The 16,493-nt window shown below is 42.4% G+C and overlaps 2 protein-coding genes across 2 annotated transcripts; one reads left to right on the top strand and one right to left on the bottom strand.

The window, feature by feature from the left end:
• The first annotated feature begins 6,640 nt into the window (after positions 1-6,640).
• On the top strand, positions 6,641-7,321 carry LOC108111920. The gene is made up of 2 exons (XM_017221561.2): positions 6,641-6,938; positions 7,002-7,321. The coding sequence occupies exons 1-2, from the start codon at positions 6,647-6,649 to the stop codon at positions 7,178-7,180; spliced, it is 471 nt and encodes a 156-aa protein (XP_017077050.1). The 5' UTR covers positions 6,641-6,646; the 3' UTR covers positions 7,181-7,321.
• A 7,892-nt stretch (positions 7,322-15,213) lies between these two features.
• LOC108111915 (probable phospholipid hydroperoxide glutathione peroxidase) lies at positions 15,214-16,028 on the bottom strand. Its single transcript, XM_017221554.1, has 2 exons — positions 15,817-16,028; positions 15,214-15,706 (listed from the first exon to the last, which is right to left on the bottom strand). The coding sequence occupies exons 1-2, from the start codon at positions 16,026-16,028 to the stop codon at positions 15,337-15,339; spliced, it is 582 nt and encodes a 193-aa protein (XP_017077043.1). The 3' UTR covers positions 15,214-15,336.
• Positions 16,029-16,493: the final 465 nt, after the last annotated feature.

Below are 16,493 nucleotides of genomic sequence, written 5' to 3'. Positions count from 1 at the left end.
TCGATTTTTGGCCATTTAATTTCTGCGAAATCCTTATGGTTTGCTGAATGGGAGGACCGGCACTTCCTGCTGGCCTTAATAATTTTCTGTGGCATGTTTTCTTTGGTCTACTTCCGCTTGCCTTGGCTTTCGCATATTTTTCTTCGACTGGTCTGTGTAATTTTAATTCCTCGAACTTCGAAGCTTATTTGTCTTTATTTTTCTTATATTTTTCCCTCACGTTTTTTATTTTTATATTTTTCTGGTATTTTTTAGCCGCCGGCAAAAGAGCATTATTGCAAGTGGTGTCCAGTGGCACTCGGCGGATGGTAAGGAGCCATTTCAAGGACTTTGATGGACGTTCGCCCATTTATTGCTCATATTTCATATTTGCCACATTTTCGCTTTTGCAAATGAAAATGAAATTTTTAATAAAAACGATTCGCGTTGTTTTCATTGCTGGGAAAGCTGCTACTGCAGTAGCAGCAGCACCAGCAGCAGCAGCAGCAGCAGCAGGAAGCTGAAGCTGAAGCTGAAACGGCTTCTGCTGCTGATGTGTAATATTTAACGAGGGGATATATTCTTGGCATTTTCATTTCGCCTGAAAGCCCCTTCAGCACCAGCTACACCAGCACCAGCAGTAGTGCACAAAAAATTGCCAGTTGATTGAACCAGGGAGTCAGGACCGAAAATGTAGCCACAGGAGGGGAGGATGAGGTTAGGAAGCTGATGGGGATTGCACAGGATAGATGAAGTGCCAGCTAAGCAGGTGTCTGGCCATCAACTAACGCACATCCTGTCCCTCGCCGAATGCAACAATTAAATTTCAGCAAGGACACCCACTGACTATCGCCACCACAGCTTCGTCCATTGTGATAAATGGACGTGGGGCGGGCAGGGAGCAGGACATCGCTTTGTTGCAGCTGCAATTTAGGTGAGTGAAGCAGATTTACCGCTGCAGCTCCGGCCAGCCATTGTCCACTCCCAAACGCACACACACCTACATACACACACACTCTAGCCACCTGAAAGCAACCAACCTGAGCTCCATTGATTTGCAATGGCATAGCATGGGAAAGCGACAGCGGAAGTGCGACCAGGGATGCGATATCTAAGCTCTGCGAACTGGCTCCCAAAGCGAACCACATGGCTCCTCGACTTATATAACAGCTTCGCAGGAAAAGTCGACTTTGGATTGCAGAGGGAAAAACATTTAATAATAAGTATTAATCTTCAGGAAAAGGGTGTGAATGTGGTCTTAAAATCTATTAACAAACTAAAGTTATTAATCGGATAAATAAATTTGTGAGCTTAAGAATGGAATGAGATATACTATGAGCTTTATAAAGCTCATTTCTGTCGGATTATTTCGGTCCATGGCTGTTCTTTCTGTTCTGATGAGGAAATTTGAAACCGAAAAGTTCAGTTCCTAGTTGTGTTTGCATTCTATGAGCCAAGTGTAGTAACTTTACCCCAAGTCAACGTCAATGACGTGACACTTGGCTGAAGGCAAGGGGATAAAACCTTCATCTGAAATGGCTGGCCTGGCCTGGCACACATTATATGGCACATTTACTCATCAAGATGCAACAACTTTCCTAATTGAATGTCATATGACTGACATTATGCCTGATGTGCGATGTACTATATGCCCGGGGGGCGTCTCTTCTCGTTTTCCTCGATGTCTTGGCTGATTTTGCTTGGATGTTTCAGTTGCTGCTGCTGCGACTTACTCACGTGTGAAATTAATTTGTAATGACTATGTGTCCCATGCAGCGACATTTGCATTTGGAAGGGTGCATCCTTCATTTTCCATTTCGTGTTCCAGATTGACCCCCAACAACCCAATGTGGCAAGCGGTTCGAGCAGGTCACGATGCAGCTATCACGGGGAGGGCTTTTGTGCCATTCGGCCGACTTGTGAAAAGTTACGACAAGTTTCGCATCGTCCACGTCAGTGGGCGCATTAAACCTTTCGCCGAAACTTTGCCAGAACTTAATTTCGTAAATTGTTCGCCGATTCTGCTTCGAAATTGCAATTACTTTGTGATTCCGAAAGTGGCAGAAAGTTTCCATTCATCGCATCCAGTAACGTTTCGATTCGTTCTGTTTCGCTGGTACGAGTGTGATTCGAAATGCATTGAAACTGCGGCAAACTTAAATTGGAATTGCATTAAAAGGCGGCCCAGCACATGCACCTCATTTCCGCCTAAGTGCGGTGTCCCCTTCCAGGCCACTGATCCACCGCATTCCTCCCAACAAGAAGGCTTAGAGCCACGCAGAAACTGCCACAAAACTTTTCCTCTTTTGAAACCGCTGGAGGAATGCACTGGAAAGATGCTATATATCTAACTTATGTTAATTATTATTTAAAGAATTGCTCTTTAAAGAGGTTCATATTTTCTTTTTTTTTAAGAAAATAACCTTTATGGTTGCTTTTATCGTTCTTTCTTCTAAGACTTAATTGCCAATATGTCCTGGCTCTTTGGCATTGTAAATGCCATATTCGAATAAAAAGATATCTACTACGATTATGCCGCGATTCAGACTCAAGCCCATACCAATACTTATATTTTCTCACTGCATTTCTCCACTTGGCGCCCTGCAGGCAACAGGTGAAATTGGCAAAATCTGCACACCGCACGGCGCGAGAGGCGGTGAAGGCTTGTGGGTGTTTTTAGGGGTTGAGAGTTGGCCAAGCCGAAGAGTTGCTGTCAAGGACGTGGCCAGGACGACCAGAGAGATAGATAGAGAGAGAGAGAGGAGCCGGACAGACAATTGCAACCAGAGACGGGCGACGCAAATTGCTTCAAACACCTCGGCAGGCGGCTGGAAAAATTGGAACTGAGCAGACAACTTAAAGCGCAAAAGGCAGGACAAGTAATAGAAGATGTTGAAAGGATGGGGAAACCTCCGGGGCGGCGGCGAACATGGCTTGTCTACTTAAAAGTTTTCAAAGCGCTGCTTATGGCACGTGCTGGTTGAAGAGTAGCAAAAGCGGGGGATGTGGTAACGTGGATAGCAAAAAATAAAAAAAAAATAAAGTAAAAGTAAAGGGGAAGAAGGTGGGCTGTGGGCTGTGGGCTTTGGGCTGTGTGGCATGAGGATGCCAGGCAGGCAAAGCGTATTAAAATACAAAGCAGCATCATTAAATGTTAAAAGTTGCCTTTGGCGAAATAGGGCGGTGCAGGATGGGGGGGTGATAGAGCAGCAATCGCAACTACAAGTGCCCAACTCTAGCCCCAGCCCCCAGTTTCAGCAACAACCACTTAAAACAACAACAACAATCGGTAGTGGGAGTACTGAAAAATAATGTAGAACAGAACGCGCAAGGACAATGCAAGAGGGAAATTGCGCAAGCATCAAGTGCATTACTCAGGTGATTTCGCCAAAGAGCCGAGCACAAAAAAAAAAACTATAAAACAAAAATAATAACAGAAAAATAAAGAACACAATGCAAATGCAAATAATTCCCAGGACGAAGCCAAAGTCAAACAGCGATCCGTTAATAATTATAATTGAAAATGTGCAACACAAACGGGGCGCAAATGAAATGCCTTTCGGGCATTTCCAAGGAATTCCGCTGCGTATACGCAACGTATGCTGCTGGTGATGTCGATGCTGCTGCTGCTGCTGTAGCTGCTGCTGGTGATACCAAGGCATCTTTCTGGTGATTGCGATTATTCGGATAATGCCAGCAAGCTGTGGGGATCCACCACAAAGCTACAGCAGCGGCAATCAGCAGGGGATTTCCTTGCCCAAATGCATTTTGGCCAACAGCCAGCAGGCTAAGAGCCGTAAGTGAGCCATTGTCTTTGCCATGTCGTTTGTTTGAGAGCTGGCACTTTCATTCCATTTGGCTGCCTTCCTTTCTATTTCTCTCTCACTCTACCTTACCTTTGCCACAGTTAAGTGTAACAGAAAACTTCGATTCTGAATGCATCGCAAGGACTTGCAATTAACTCGGCCTCCCACACAGTAACCTTCAATCGGTTTTTCCTCATAATTTCCAAAGTTTACCCTTGTGACGGTTTTAGTGACGAATTTCATCCGCTTGCAACGGAAAGTACACAGTGAAAAATATTTAATACTGACTGTTGATTTCCAAACTCTTAGTAATTGAGTAGAATTTAAACTAAATGCCTTTTAAAGACCTTTAGAATGCATTTAATTCTAAACTACCCATTAAATAAGATAGCAATTGAGCAATAAGTAACGAGCTACCTATTTTCCCACTGAAGGTCGACCACGGCGTAAGGCGATTTTGGCCAGGTTAAGTTGCTTTTGTTCCCACTAAATAGCACTAAGACCGGCGCCACCTCTCCGACTTTTCTGATAGCTGTTTTAGCCTTGAGCAGGAAAATAAAATCCGCGCAGTGGCAGGTGGATCTCCGTTGAGAGCAGACGGAGTGTTATAAAAAATGCATGTAAGTGGGTGCAAAAGGTGGGAGAAAAAGGCGATAAAAGAAAGGTGTTTGCCCCAGAAATGAAATGAAATTTGCCTTTCTTAGATATTAATATTTATTCTGTACATTTTCCATTCGCTCATGACCTAAGCCATATTAAATGGCAGTGAATACGAAGCTCGCTGCCTAATCGTAAATTGGAAAATCAAATTTATGCTCGTCTTTAGCTGTTGTAATTATGTTGACTGTGAAACAATTTTATGGCAAATTGAGTTTTATTGGCAAGCAATGTGCTTGACTGGATGGCTGCCTGGCAGAGCCACCTTGGCCTAAATCCTAAATACATACCGAGCGTTGTTCGAGTTGGGATTTTGGCTGAGACTGAGGCTGAGACTAAGGCTGAGGCTGAGGCTGAGTCTCAGCTGGCAGCTTTGAGTAGTTGTTGTCCTTATCAACGGCGTCAACAAAAAAGTTTGGCAAGAACATCTCGCAAGTGCCGGGACACACGTAGATACAAGTCCCCAAATGTGCCGCTGTGTGTGTTTTTGGATAACCTTTTGCTGCCGCTGGATTATGATGAGTTTTGCTTTTGGCCTGGCTAAAAAAAAAACGAAGAAGAAATGCTGGGATCCAAGTTCCCGGCTGAACTCGTAAATACCTTCATTATCGTTAAATCATGCTGAGTGGGAAAGATGGGGCACGAAGTGGGTGACGGAGATGGAGTCGAAGGAATCCCTCAGCTCATGTCAGGCGCTGTCCTGCCCCAGTTGCCTTTTATTTGCCCTTTATTTCGTTGCCTTCTGTGCGGCATGGCTTTGTGACTGGCTCATGTGGAGTTTTAAATAGATTTAAATGCGCATTTAAATGAAATAAATGAGCAACATTTCGCCGCACTCAGCTTGAGATTTGCACAGGGCCAAGTTTTTCCTTAAAAAATCCAGTATCTTTGAATTGAGGGCGTGGTCTCACGCCCGTGACCTGTGAATCATCTGCGAGAGCTAAGATCTTGCCTAATGGTCAAAGTTCTCCCAGAAATTTTTATATTTACGCCTAATAAACTACCAAATTAAAACGCCATCAGGCACTGAATGAGAGAGCACGGAAAACAATCAACGAAAAAAGAACATTTTGCTCACCTTATATTGTAAGTAATAGGGGCAGAAGGATATCTCAAAATACCTCTAAAGATAAATAAATATCTACAAACTACGCCTTAAATTTAATCCCATTATTTATATTAAGTTTTGATTTTTTAGATTTACAATAAAGGAAAGCTAACAATAAAAGGCAGTATAAAAATATAATTTAGTCTTAGAAACCCACACGCAAAATGTACATACCCAAGAAAGGGAAAAAATCGTAATCAAATTAATAGAATTTAAGAGAAAAGTGTTCCTCTGACCATCTTTAAATACTCTTCCCTATGAATAAAAAAGTAAAAGAACAAGCCTTTAATCCAGCCAGAAATACCCAAAATACGGAAGTAACCCACGAATGGCTCAATATTTTTAGAGCCAACTCACCCGTCACGTTTATTTATAATGGCTTCGTTGGCTGGCCAAAAACTTGATGCCATAAAAATGCAATTATATGGAAATTTATGATAAATTTCTTGCCAGTTAATTACAAAATATTCATAAATTATCCCCCCAATTCTTGGGTGGAATTTCGAAAAAGTATTTTATTTATTATTAACGGTGATGCATTGGCCCACAGGTATGAGTATTTCTCAACAACGCCCCAAAGTTCCGGTGGTGGAAACAAATTCTAATTAAAAACTCAAAGTTGGAAAAGTTTTTAGCCCTGGAATCTTGGCAAACGGCACCTGTTTAAGCCCGGCGTCAAAGCCGAAAAACTTAAGGGCTCAGTGCGAGAGAGCTGGCTGAATGTAAATATAATTGCCACTAAAGTCCAAACTAGTAAAACTTTCTAATGCACAAAGTGTCGAGAAGTTCATCCATCACAACATAAACATGAATGCACAATGTGAGTATGTGTGTGAACGAGTGTGTATGTTGTCGAATTAGTTATGCATTCATTTTGTTTTATGAACTTTTCATAGGTTTCCGCCCTTCTGTGCTTCGGTGTCAAATGAGTTGTGAAAGGAAATCAAGCTTTTCGAGAAAGATCTGGCGAGTCAAGAGTCGTGCTCTCTGTTTACATTTCAATTATCTGAATTTATTTTGGTAAAGTAAACATGATCTATTTTGAAAAAGGGGCTAAGTCATTCGGACTTAGTACCGATCGAACTGTTGAAGTGAAATGTGTTCCAAGTGGAAAATACTAGAACTGGCCATTGGCCTGGCCAACATCATTATTGCCGCCGATTGCTTTTCTCTGTTTCCTCAGTCACCATGTTCGGGGCCAGCGAAAGGAAAAACGATTATTATCACCGCCTCTGGAGTTCTTCTTTTTGGTGCATTGTTGGCCCAAAAGCAACACAGGGCGAATATTCTCCTATTTTGGCTTATGGCACTTCTCATTTTTATAGGTACAATAATTCACGAAATTCTAATTTGCTACTTTATACCTACTTTCCTGTGTGCGTATGTCTGTGAGTGTTACTTAACAGATTAAGTTGTTAAGAAATCATTTTATAAAAGATTTATTTATTTAGTTCTGCTCGTGGTCATGGGATTGCTGATATACAGAGCCTACATTGAGGAGGTCTATGCTTCCACCTTACATAAACCGGAAGGTGATGCTGACAAGAGTAATAAAATTCAATCCCCAGCTCCTGAGGATGCGAAACCACCTCTATACAAAGCCATAAGTCTAACAGCTGAGATTGCTTAAAGCAAAACACTTTCGTTATTCTTTTTTTAAACCTATTAAAACTAAATCAAAAATGTTTGCTGTCTAGAAAGGAAAGGAAGTTGGATGTTTTGTTAATATTTTAATTCATAATACCAGAAAATATATTGTTTATGTCGCTCACTTTAAACTGATTGATGACACTGATGAAAAGCTGCTTGAAGTCTGAGTCTGAGTTTCTCAATAGAAAATAAACTCCCCAGCCCGGAAGAAGTTTTTCCCTGCAATTAGGGGAATGTATGTTAATGAGAGGCGGTAGAAATGTGGCTGAATTGAAGTTACAACTGGGCTAATTACAGTGAAAACTAACTACGAGTGGCAGCCTCATCAGCGGCGTTTCCCTTATGTGAGAAATTTTTAATTAAAAAATGTTCTTTCCACATGTTGAATTCCCCACCGGTTGCCACTCAAAAAGTTAACGAAAAAGTTTGTCAATTTGCACTCGCCTTCTTGGTGGGTTTTATTTTGTTTTTCAGCTGCATTTAATTAGGTTTGGCCAAAACGGCAAAGAGGGACAACTTATGTTTGCCTTCAATTATAATGCCTGAGCTGCTGGGCTGCCCAGAAAATAATTTTCCTGCATAAATTGCGGAGGTCGAAAGCGCGGATACAATTTTCCAGCGGAAAACATCTGGAAATCGGAACTGACCAAGTGTCAGTCTGGGTTTTAACCATCCCCCCTTCCGCCCGGGACCAAAAGGCATTTCGATCGATTTCCGTTTAATATCCCCAGCATGATATGCCAGCATTTTCGCTGGGCTCACAAGTAAATACGCCAAATCATTGCGGCAATTTCGATGCGATTCGATTCGGTTTCGTTTGGCACGTATTTAGAGCCTGGCCAAGGGCCGAGCATAAAAATTATATTAAATTGGCATTAAAATCATGGCCTGGTCATTGCCAATAGCAGGAACAACAACAAGAGAGACAGAGAGCCACTTCAAATGGCCATTAAAATAATAACCAGACCGTTCCGAGGTCCAAGGCTGGTTTGACCAAAGGTCAAAGTCAGCGGCTGCGGACCACAATGTGTGCTTAAGCATGGCCAGCACGTGCTGCCATGAACTGCCTCCAACTCGAGTCGACATACTTATGCAAATAATCCTGACTGCCTCTGGTTAGTGCCAAGAACTTTCAGTTCGAAATTGCAATTCAATGATCGAGCGGAGAGTCAAGTTCCCAAGGGTTTTAATGGCTGGCAGATTTCATTTCCTGCCAACTACTCGCGCGGATTAGGAGTACACTGAGAGGCAAAGTCATGTATGTCATGAATTTTCATGAATTTGTGTTTAGCACGGACTTGATTATTTTCAAGCTTGTGAAAACAGAAATAGAATAAATGAACTATATTTTTCCTTGCAACCCATTTCCTAAACTCTTTTTCCACTGTGCAGCTCTAAAAGCGAACTTGTCAATGGGCGGCCTGGGCATTAACTCATTAGTCGAACAGCCAGCCATCAACCCATTGAAGTTGTCAACATTGATTATGGGAATACCGCAGCTGGAGTTCAATTACACAAAATTAAAGTTCCGGCCGGTTGAAAGGTTTTGCCACTTCACAAGCCCATAAATTATGCAGCCAAGTATCTGACAGTCCGCATTTTGGTTGAAGTCAGAGAAAACTAAACGCGATTATCTTAATTTATGCAGGGTCAGGCGGTTCGGTTTGGTTTACTTATGCGTATCCGATGGTTTGTGCAGCCCTCGAAATAAATATAAATTGCAAAAACTGTCAAAGCCAAGCAGTTTGGAGGAGTCCAAGTTGGCCCAACGGAGAAGCCGTAAGGAATGCATTGGACCGCAGGTCTTGGCCATCTACGTACGTTCAAGTATATGTTATCATATGTCCGTCTGTGCCTTAGTGTAGGTTGGAGTTCGGGTGCGGTACAATAAAGAAATTTTTATCGCTGCCGCATTTGACATTTGAAGTATGCGCTACAAAATTTATTGTTGCTCCGTTGTTTCAATAAACAAGAACAGGAGCCAAGAGCCAGATCGACTGGGGCAACAAAGGCGAATAAAAAACCAGCAATGGCACCGGCTATAGCCTGAGTGGAGAACCCGATTGGAATTTCAATTTGAGCTTTTATCTTTGGGGCAGGCCACATGGTTGCTCTGCTCTACTCTGCTCTACTCTGCTCTACTCTGCTCTGCTCTGCTCCTTTGACATGCAAAGACAACGGGAAAAGCGATGAAATGGCAGGTGAGTTCACCTGTATATATGTATGCGTACCTGTTGGAAAATAGTTGCGCACGAGGAGGCTGTCAATGATTGTTTAAGATTGCTGGCCGTAATTGTGTCGGTTGTTTGTTCCTGGGCTATGACTGCCGGCAATCAGCTTATACATATTGCATGGCCATCCTGCAATAAAACGATTCGCACACTCACAGAACCCGGCCAGTGGGGGATCCGGAGCAGGGATGCGTGTCCTTCAGACGATGGTCTCACTGCTTATCCTCAGCACGTGCCCACTGCAACTGGCAGCACTGGCACAATGGGGTAGTGCAACACAGAAAAAAACGTGTATTCCCTATTGAAAAGGATATAAACAATTTTAAAAGTGCTAAATCTGAACCAACTTTATCCTTTTTGTTAACAGAAATCGGTTTTTTCTCTAAGTGCATTGTTCAGCAGCACCTGCTGATGTCCAAATCAACTCACACGCACACATCCGCACACTCACACGATGAGGCGCCTGCAACGTGACGTCAATGCGAATGCGCTTCAAAGTTGCTGCCGATGGTGCGTATACGCAATACCAAAAAGCATCCGCCCCGTTACCCATTCGGCGATGGCTCTTTTACATAACAATGGCATTTCGCCGGTCGCTTAGTGTGACAATAAATTGTCCTGTCAACTTGTATTTATCTATATCGTGACCATTTCCTCCGCCAGCGGGTGAAAGTTTTGTTAGGCGCCACAACAGCAAATGGCAAGTTGGAGGCAAAGAAGAGGCTCGCTTTATTACCTTGATTCAGTCGTGTCCTTCGGGTTCATTGTCTTTCCCTCTCCCTCTTGCTTCCACTTTGCATGTGTGTGTGTGTGTGCGCGAATCCATTTTGGGGATTCTGCTTTCTGTACGAGTTCATATTAAATTCGTATGCCTCGCGTGTGCCGCGCAAACAAAATACCATCTACGAAAGGAAAGGAAAAAACGGGGCAGTGCGGCGCAGTGCAGCACCATCTCTGGGGCATAATTTGCGTTTAATGAATTGTGCAAAAAGATTTTTATTCACTTAGCCGCACAGACACACACTCAGGCAAGCACACTCGCACACACATGCGACCGTAAGCCGCTTAGCGCCATTTTTGGTCTAGCAAATTGAAAAGCTGCATTACGGTTTGCGAATCTTCTTCTATGCTCAGTCGGCGGGATTACTTTCCGATCAATTATTTAGTCATTAGCGTTACAATAACCCACTATATGTATATATATATGAGAATAAATTAGGGGGAATTTGCTTGATCGATGAATGCGGACAAGACAGAACTGACTAATTAAGATTAATTAATGAAACGGAATTTTCAATTACAATTTGGGGGATTATTGTCAAAAGAGAGAAAGTGTTAAAGTAACTTTAAGAACAAGGCCTTGCAAACACATAGACAGACTTGTAAATAAAAGGGAAAATCTGTCAGTTCATCATTTGGAGTGCAACAACAACGGCAACAACAATGCTTAACACCACATCAAGTTAAGATGATAGCCGTCATGACAACAACACACGCCAAACTTTTCAAGATATACACAAAGAGCAGGAGCCGAAAAACGAGAAAAACTGCCGGCTGTAATTTACACGCTTTTCCCGGTCTGCCTCCCCTGCCCCCTGTCCCCTGTCCTCCATCAACGTCAGGCAAACGCTTTTCCTGATAGCGGACATCCTCCCCAAGCATTGCACACTATGGGTATAAACGTACGCCTTTATCTGACGTCGAGATGTGCGTAAATGTGCGTGTGTCCCGCATTTAATGCGGTCTGCCTTGGCGATAAACTTTTGCAGCTGTCTCGGGCCCACTTCTATACGAGTATGCCCAACCATCCGCCTATACCACCCCATACCACCCGCTTTTATTTGGCATTTTTTGGATTGCCGCCTTCCGTTTGGCTCAATCATTTTACGTCTCATAAAACATAAATAGCAATCGATTCGCGAAGGGGTCCCTCAGTCGGCAGTCTCAAGTCTCCGGATCCGACATTCTCCATCTGACACTGTCATTGTTTCGTCGGCGACAATTTGAATTACCCGTAGCAGAGATAAAGCCAACATTTTTTCTGTCTCTCTCTCGTTTTTGGTGGCACGCTCCTCGATGCCGGCATACTCTTTCCAGTTCGTTTGAAAATCAAACATTTATGAGACCACCAAAATGCGATGAATTGCTCTCTGTTTACATTGAAAAGTAAACAAATTGTTCTGTATTCGTCGGCATTTCTTTTAAATGTTTGCAAAATTTGAGACTTTTTTCTCAAAATTAAACGTTTAACGAACCCATTGACTTATTTTGTGGTGGCGAAATTTTCAAGAATTTTTTGTATATTTATACATTGTTGTTCTTTGTTTGAAATTAAGGAATAAAATTGTGGAAGATTTAAGATATATCTAAAAAGTTGATTTTATTTCTTTAAAAGTATTTGTAATTTCACACTTATCCCTTTGCTTCTAAAATGAATATATGTTTCACTAAGAAGATTGCTAAAATACCCTTTTAAAAAAGAGAACCGAAATAATGTTTCTATACTTTCCAGATTTTCCCTTTAAGTAAATAAATATTTCCAGTAGAAGCACCTGGCTAATGTACTTACCGAGGATGCAGGACATTCAAGGTTGTCGTATGCTCATCGATTCCTTGTTGCTTCCAATGATGTTGTTGTTGTCATTATTGTTGTGTTTCCTGGTTGCTCTCCAGGGCAACATTTGGCGGTTACTTGGCCGCGGGCGGCCAAAGTCTATAATGCAGCATTATTTTATGTCGAGCCAAGCAATTTATTGAGTTTTCCTCTTCTACGTAAAGCTTCCTTTTTCGTTTTTTGGTACGCCCAAACTGGTTTCTGCCTTTTTTTGGGGGAGGGGTGTGGTTGCCAAATGTGTTGAAGTATTTTATGGGTCTTTTGGGTGAATATCAATAAATTTTTAATATGATAAAGTGAGTCAAATGATGATTGAAATCGAGCTACGAATTCGCATTGCTTATCCAGATCAGGTTTTTGCCGGAGTGAAAACCCAGTTCATTTCGCAGTACTTTCACAGTGCACAAATTGAATTCAGTGCTCGGTTGCCACTTTGCTTTTCTTGTGGCCTTTGTGTCATTCTATCCCTCGTCCTCGGAGGACTCCGCCCCCTCTTTCTTTTTTTTTCTGCCCGCTCTCTGCCATCTGCCATTTGCGATTTGCCATTTGCATGGCTAGCAAAAGCGATAAGAAAAATGCAATTCCCACTGCATGGACGACACATGTGACAAAAGGGTGTGGGAAAAGGGGGGTGGACTGGCAGGGTGGTGGGGGTGGCGTACTAAGCTGCTTAGCAATGGCTGAGCAAAAAAAGGAATGAAAAAGAGATCGCCAAATTCAATTGACGTTGTTCAAATCAAATCAAAGGCGAATCAATGCCAAATGCCACAAAATTTCGGGTGATTTTAGCATGCAAATTTAAACGAAATATTTAGCCACCATCAGGCAATGAATTAGCTCAGAAATCTGTTAAATTTTCCAGGGGTTTTAAAATGGGTAGAGAAGGGGAGGCAACTTTGGAGTAAGCTGGGTTGAGCGTTTTGTCATACAAGTTTAATTGGCTAAAATTTAGCTTTATCTCCAACCCTGCCTATCGCACTCATACTCACACACATTTAATTACTACACCGTTGGCAATAATTTATAATACTAATTAAAATTTCGAACACGCATACATAGGCGGACTCAAATACACACGCATAAATAATCACTGGAGAATGGAGAATGCGCCGCTGGCATTGAAAATTTTCATTTGCATGCAGACAACAATCTCACGCACACTCACCCACACACACACACACTCAAAAATACCCACTGATACGCATAAAATGGCGCTTGAGTGTGTGCGGGTGTATGTGTGTCGGTGTGTGCAACCTTTATCAATCAAATGTTAATTAAGTTTCAACTCAGGCAACCGAACAAATGCCAAACCAACTAACAAACCAACTTTTTCGCTGAGGCTTTTCCACAGGAGGCGCCGCCGTCGACAACGACGACAACGATTCTGCTGAAAAATTAAATTGGTTTGCTTTTCGGAGAGGAGAGGCGCTGGCAGTTTAGGTTGGCGAGAAGGCCACCATGGCGTATGCGTAATAACTTGCCTTCCCCTTTGCCACTCCTTTTGGCAAGCTATCACGCATACGACCTGGCAGCCGGAATATAAAATGCAAACGTAATGCGCTCATCAAACAAAATTACCCAACTGATGCTCCATCTCCAAGCGAAGGGAAAAACAAAATAAACTAAATATGAAAAAAGGGAAAATTTATATATGGGTAACCGGAAATGTAAGTGTTCTTCCCACTCTTTTCATGATATTGTCTGACTTGTTTGTAATGGTTTTTTGGTTAACATGCGCACAGATTGATGAGTGGCCAAATTGTACACAGCCGCAAATTGTGGCAATTTCGGTTACTGTCAACGTTTCAAGTACACACACACAGCCATACAAATTCACAGGACGAAAGCCGCACACACACACACACACACACGTAGAGTTGGAAAGGCGTAAGCATGTGGCAAATGTGCAGGCACGTTTTTATATTGCAGCAGGCAGAAGAGAGCTTGTTTGCATGCCAACAAGGAGTGGCAACCAAAACAGAATCCGAATCAGAATCAAAAACAGAAACAGAACCGAAAGGCAGGTTGCAACAGTGGCATCCACGTCCACTATGGCCGGAGTCAGGCTCCGTTGCGGTTGTGAAAAACTCGTTTGGGGCATTCCTGGAAGTTGTCCTGGCTAGCCGGATTCCGCTTGGACTTTGGCCAGCTGCATTCCATGCGAGTGCCTCAAGCATTGCACATTTTTCGAAAATTTCAAGACAAACGCTGACATTTTTGGGGTTTCTAAATGTTTGTGCAAAATGCAATTCCGGAAAGCTTTCAAAAAGCAAAACAAAGTCAACACTCATAATTAAAATCTGAAAATCAAGCTGCATATGAGTGGGTAGAATTTAAAAGGTTTTAAAATTGTAAAACCGTAATAAATTTTTTAATTTTAATGTAAAATAAAAACAGTTATTAGAAAACTAAAAAGTCTTAGCAAACTCACCTTCTACACTTACACAAAATCAAGATCAATATTTTTATTCAACCAATCTCGGATGGTTTCGATTCTACAACTGTAAGTTTCACCAACTTTAAATTTGGTTTTGACATTTCGATATCCCTTTTCTCCATCCCTTTAAACGAAAATTAAGAGTTAGCTTTGATATTTGTATTTCATATTTTTCATTTGCATCCTCAGGAACCTTATTTATTAGCATTTTGGATGCCATTTAAAAAAGTTGAAAGTTATGTTTAAAAATTGTATTTAAAATTATTTCCCAGTAATTTCCCAATTGCTTCCAACTCCCTAGAAGTTATCCAAGCAAGTTTCCTTTGAGAGAAAACTAACTTTATCAATAATTTAGTGGACTCGCCTTTTTTTGTTTTACTTAATTTCCGCTGCTGAAAGTATTATAATGCTCATAGTTTCCAAGAAAGTTGGGTCCAAGGTCGAATAGCCTTCGATTGGCAAGCTTGCCTCGTACCCTTGCCTTTATCCAATACCCACCACCTCCCCCCGATAGTGTCACACTGGGCGGATGCTTGACGTGACGTGAGCCAAGCAGTAACGGTAACTGCAATTTGATAAAGCAAAGTGACAAGTGCAGCAGAGCAAAAGGTCAGCTTCACTGGCAACGAACCAGCGAACCAGTAACCACCCCAACCACCCCCAAGTTGGCCATTTGCAACTGACAGAAGTCAGCGGGAAGGTGACAGGCGAAACCAGGTAAGACCGTCAAAAAGAAATCGCTTGGCATGTGATGCCAACATCAGCAACAGTAATCCCCAATGATAAGGCGTTTCGTTGTCGCAGTTATGAAAGCCACTGAGCACAAATGCGCATGTTGCGTTATTTATTCGGACTCATCTCCCGAGGAGCAGCTCTATGTCATCGGTCAGGGCAGCTGGTTCCAGTTCAGCGCCATATCTCTTGTGGATATTCCCCTTTCGATCCACCAGGAACTTCACAAAATTCCACTCGATATCGTGTTGCTGACGAGTTAACAGCTTATAGAGTGGTTCTGCCCTTGCTCCCTTCACATCTATCTTGGCAAAGAGGTGTCCTATGTTGGCTCCTTCTTTGCGCATGTGGTCTAAAATTTCCTGGCCATCAGTCTCGGGCATCTGGCTGCCAAATTGGTTGCAGGGAAAGTTAAGGATTCTCAGGCCGCGGTCTTCGTATTTCTCTAATAATTTCCGCAGACCACTGTACTGCGATGTAGTGAGTCCGCATCTGGGATTAAGTTAAATATGATATATTAAGCCGGAAATATAAGTTATTCCTCCGAAAACATATTGACATCCTTACTACTAACAGCAGTTAATACTCAAAACAGCTCTTACTTGGAGGCAATATTAACGATGAGCATCACCTGACCGGTGTAACTAGCGAGTTGTACAGGATTTCCGAAGGTATCTCGAACGGTTACACCGTAGATAGTTAAATGCCATCGCATATCCTCCAAATCCTTATGCAATCTACATCGAGTTAGCAGTGCAGTCACAAGGACCACAGCAGCCATAAGCCCATGGAAGGCAATCTCTTTTTTGGACATCATGTAGTGTACTGTCCTAACTGCATTTGGGACTTGAAAGCTGAAGCTGAGGAATCGCTTTGATCAAAAATCGATTCGAGAGGCTAATTGTGCGTGAAGCGACTGTTAAAAATCGCATTTAAATGTGTGGCCCTTTCGTTTCGGTCCAGTCACACTAACACACATACATGTGGGCCAAAAAACCGGCAGCCAAAATTGAATTTGGCCAAAACGAGCGAAAGTTGCATGTGCTGACCCACGAGGCGAGTTGCACGTTAACTTAATTTTAAACTTTTTTGGCCTCCGCCTGCCACACGAAACGGGGGCAGAAGTACACACACACACACTCTCTCTCATATACACTGGCACACTGAAAACAACAAAAAGTTGAACAATCGTAACGAAATAATTGAATTTTCATTTCCGTTTTATGTGTTTACTTCCGCTTCATGGCCGCGGCACCATTTTCTCCGGCTTTTTCCGCTT

The sequence above is a fragment of the Drosophila eugracilis genome, unplaced genomic scaffold (genome assembly GCF_018153835.1).
Source record: "Drosophila eugracilis isolate 14026-0451.02 unplaced genomic scaffold, ASM1815383v1 contig_90, whole genome shotgun sequence".
Taxonomy (NCBI): Eukaryota; Metazoa; Arthropoda; class Insecta; order Diptera; family Drosophilidae; genus Drosophila; species Drosophila eugracilis.
The sequence above is the reverse complement of the archived record's forward strand: the minus strand, read 5'-3'. Positions and strand labels throughout refer to the sequence as shown.

Coding starts and splice junctions, on each gene's coding strand:
- LOC108111920 (XM_017221561.2), top strand. CDS start 6,647: ATGTGTTCCAAGTGGAAAATACTAGAACTGGCCATTGGCCTGGCCAAC. Junction 6,939..7,001: donor TTTCCTGTGTGCGTATGTCT/GTGAGTGTTACT, acceptor TTATTTATTTAG/TTCTGCTCGTGGTCATGGGA.
- LOC108111915 (XM_017221554.1), bottom strand. CDS start 16,028: ATGTCCAAAAAAGAGATTGCCTTCCATGGGCTTATGGCTGCTGTGGTC. Junction 15,707..15,816: donor ATCGTTAATATTGCCTCCAA/GTAAGAGCTGTT, acceptor ACTTAATCCCAG/ATGCGGACTCACTACATCGC.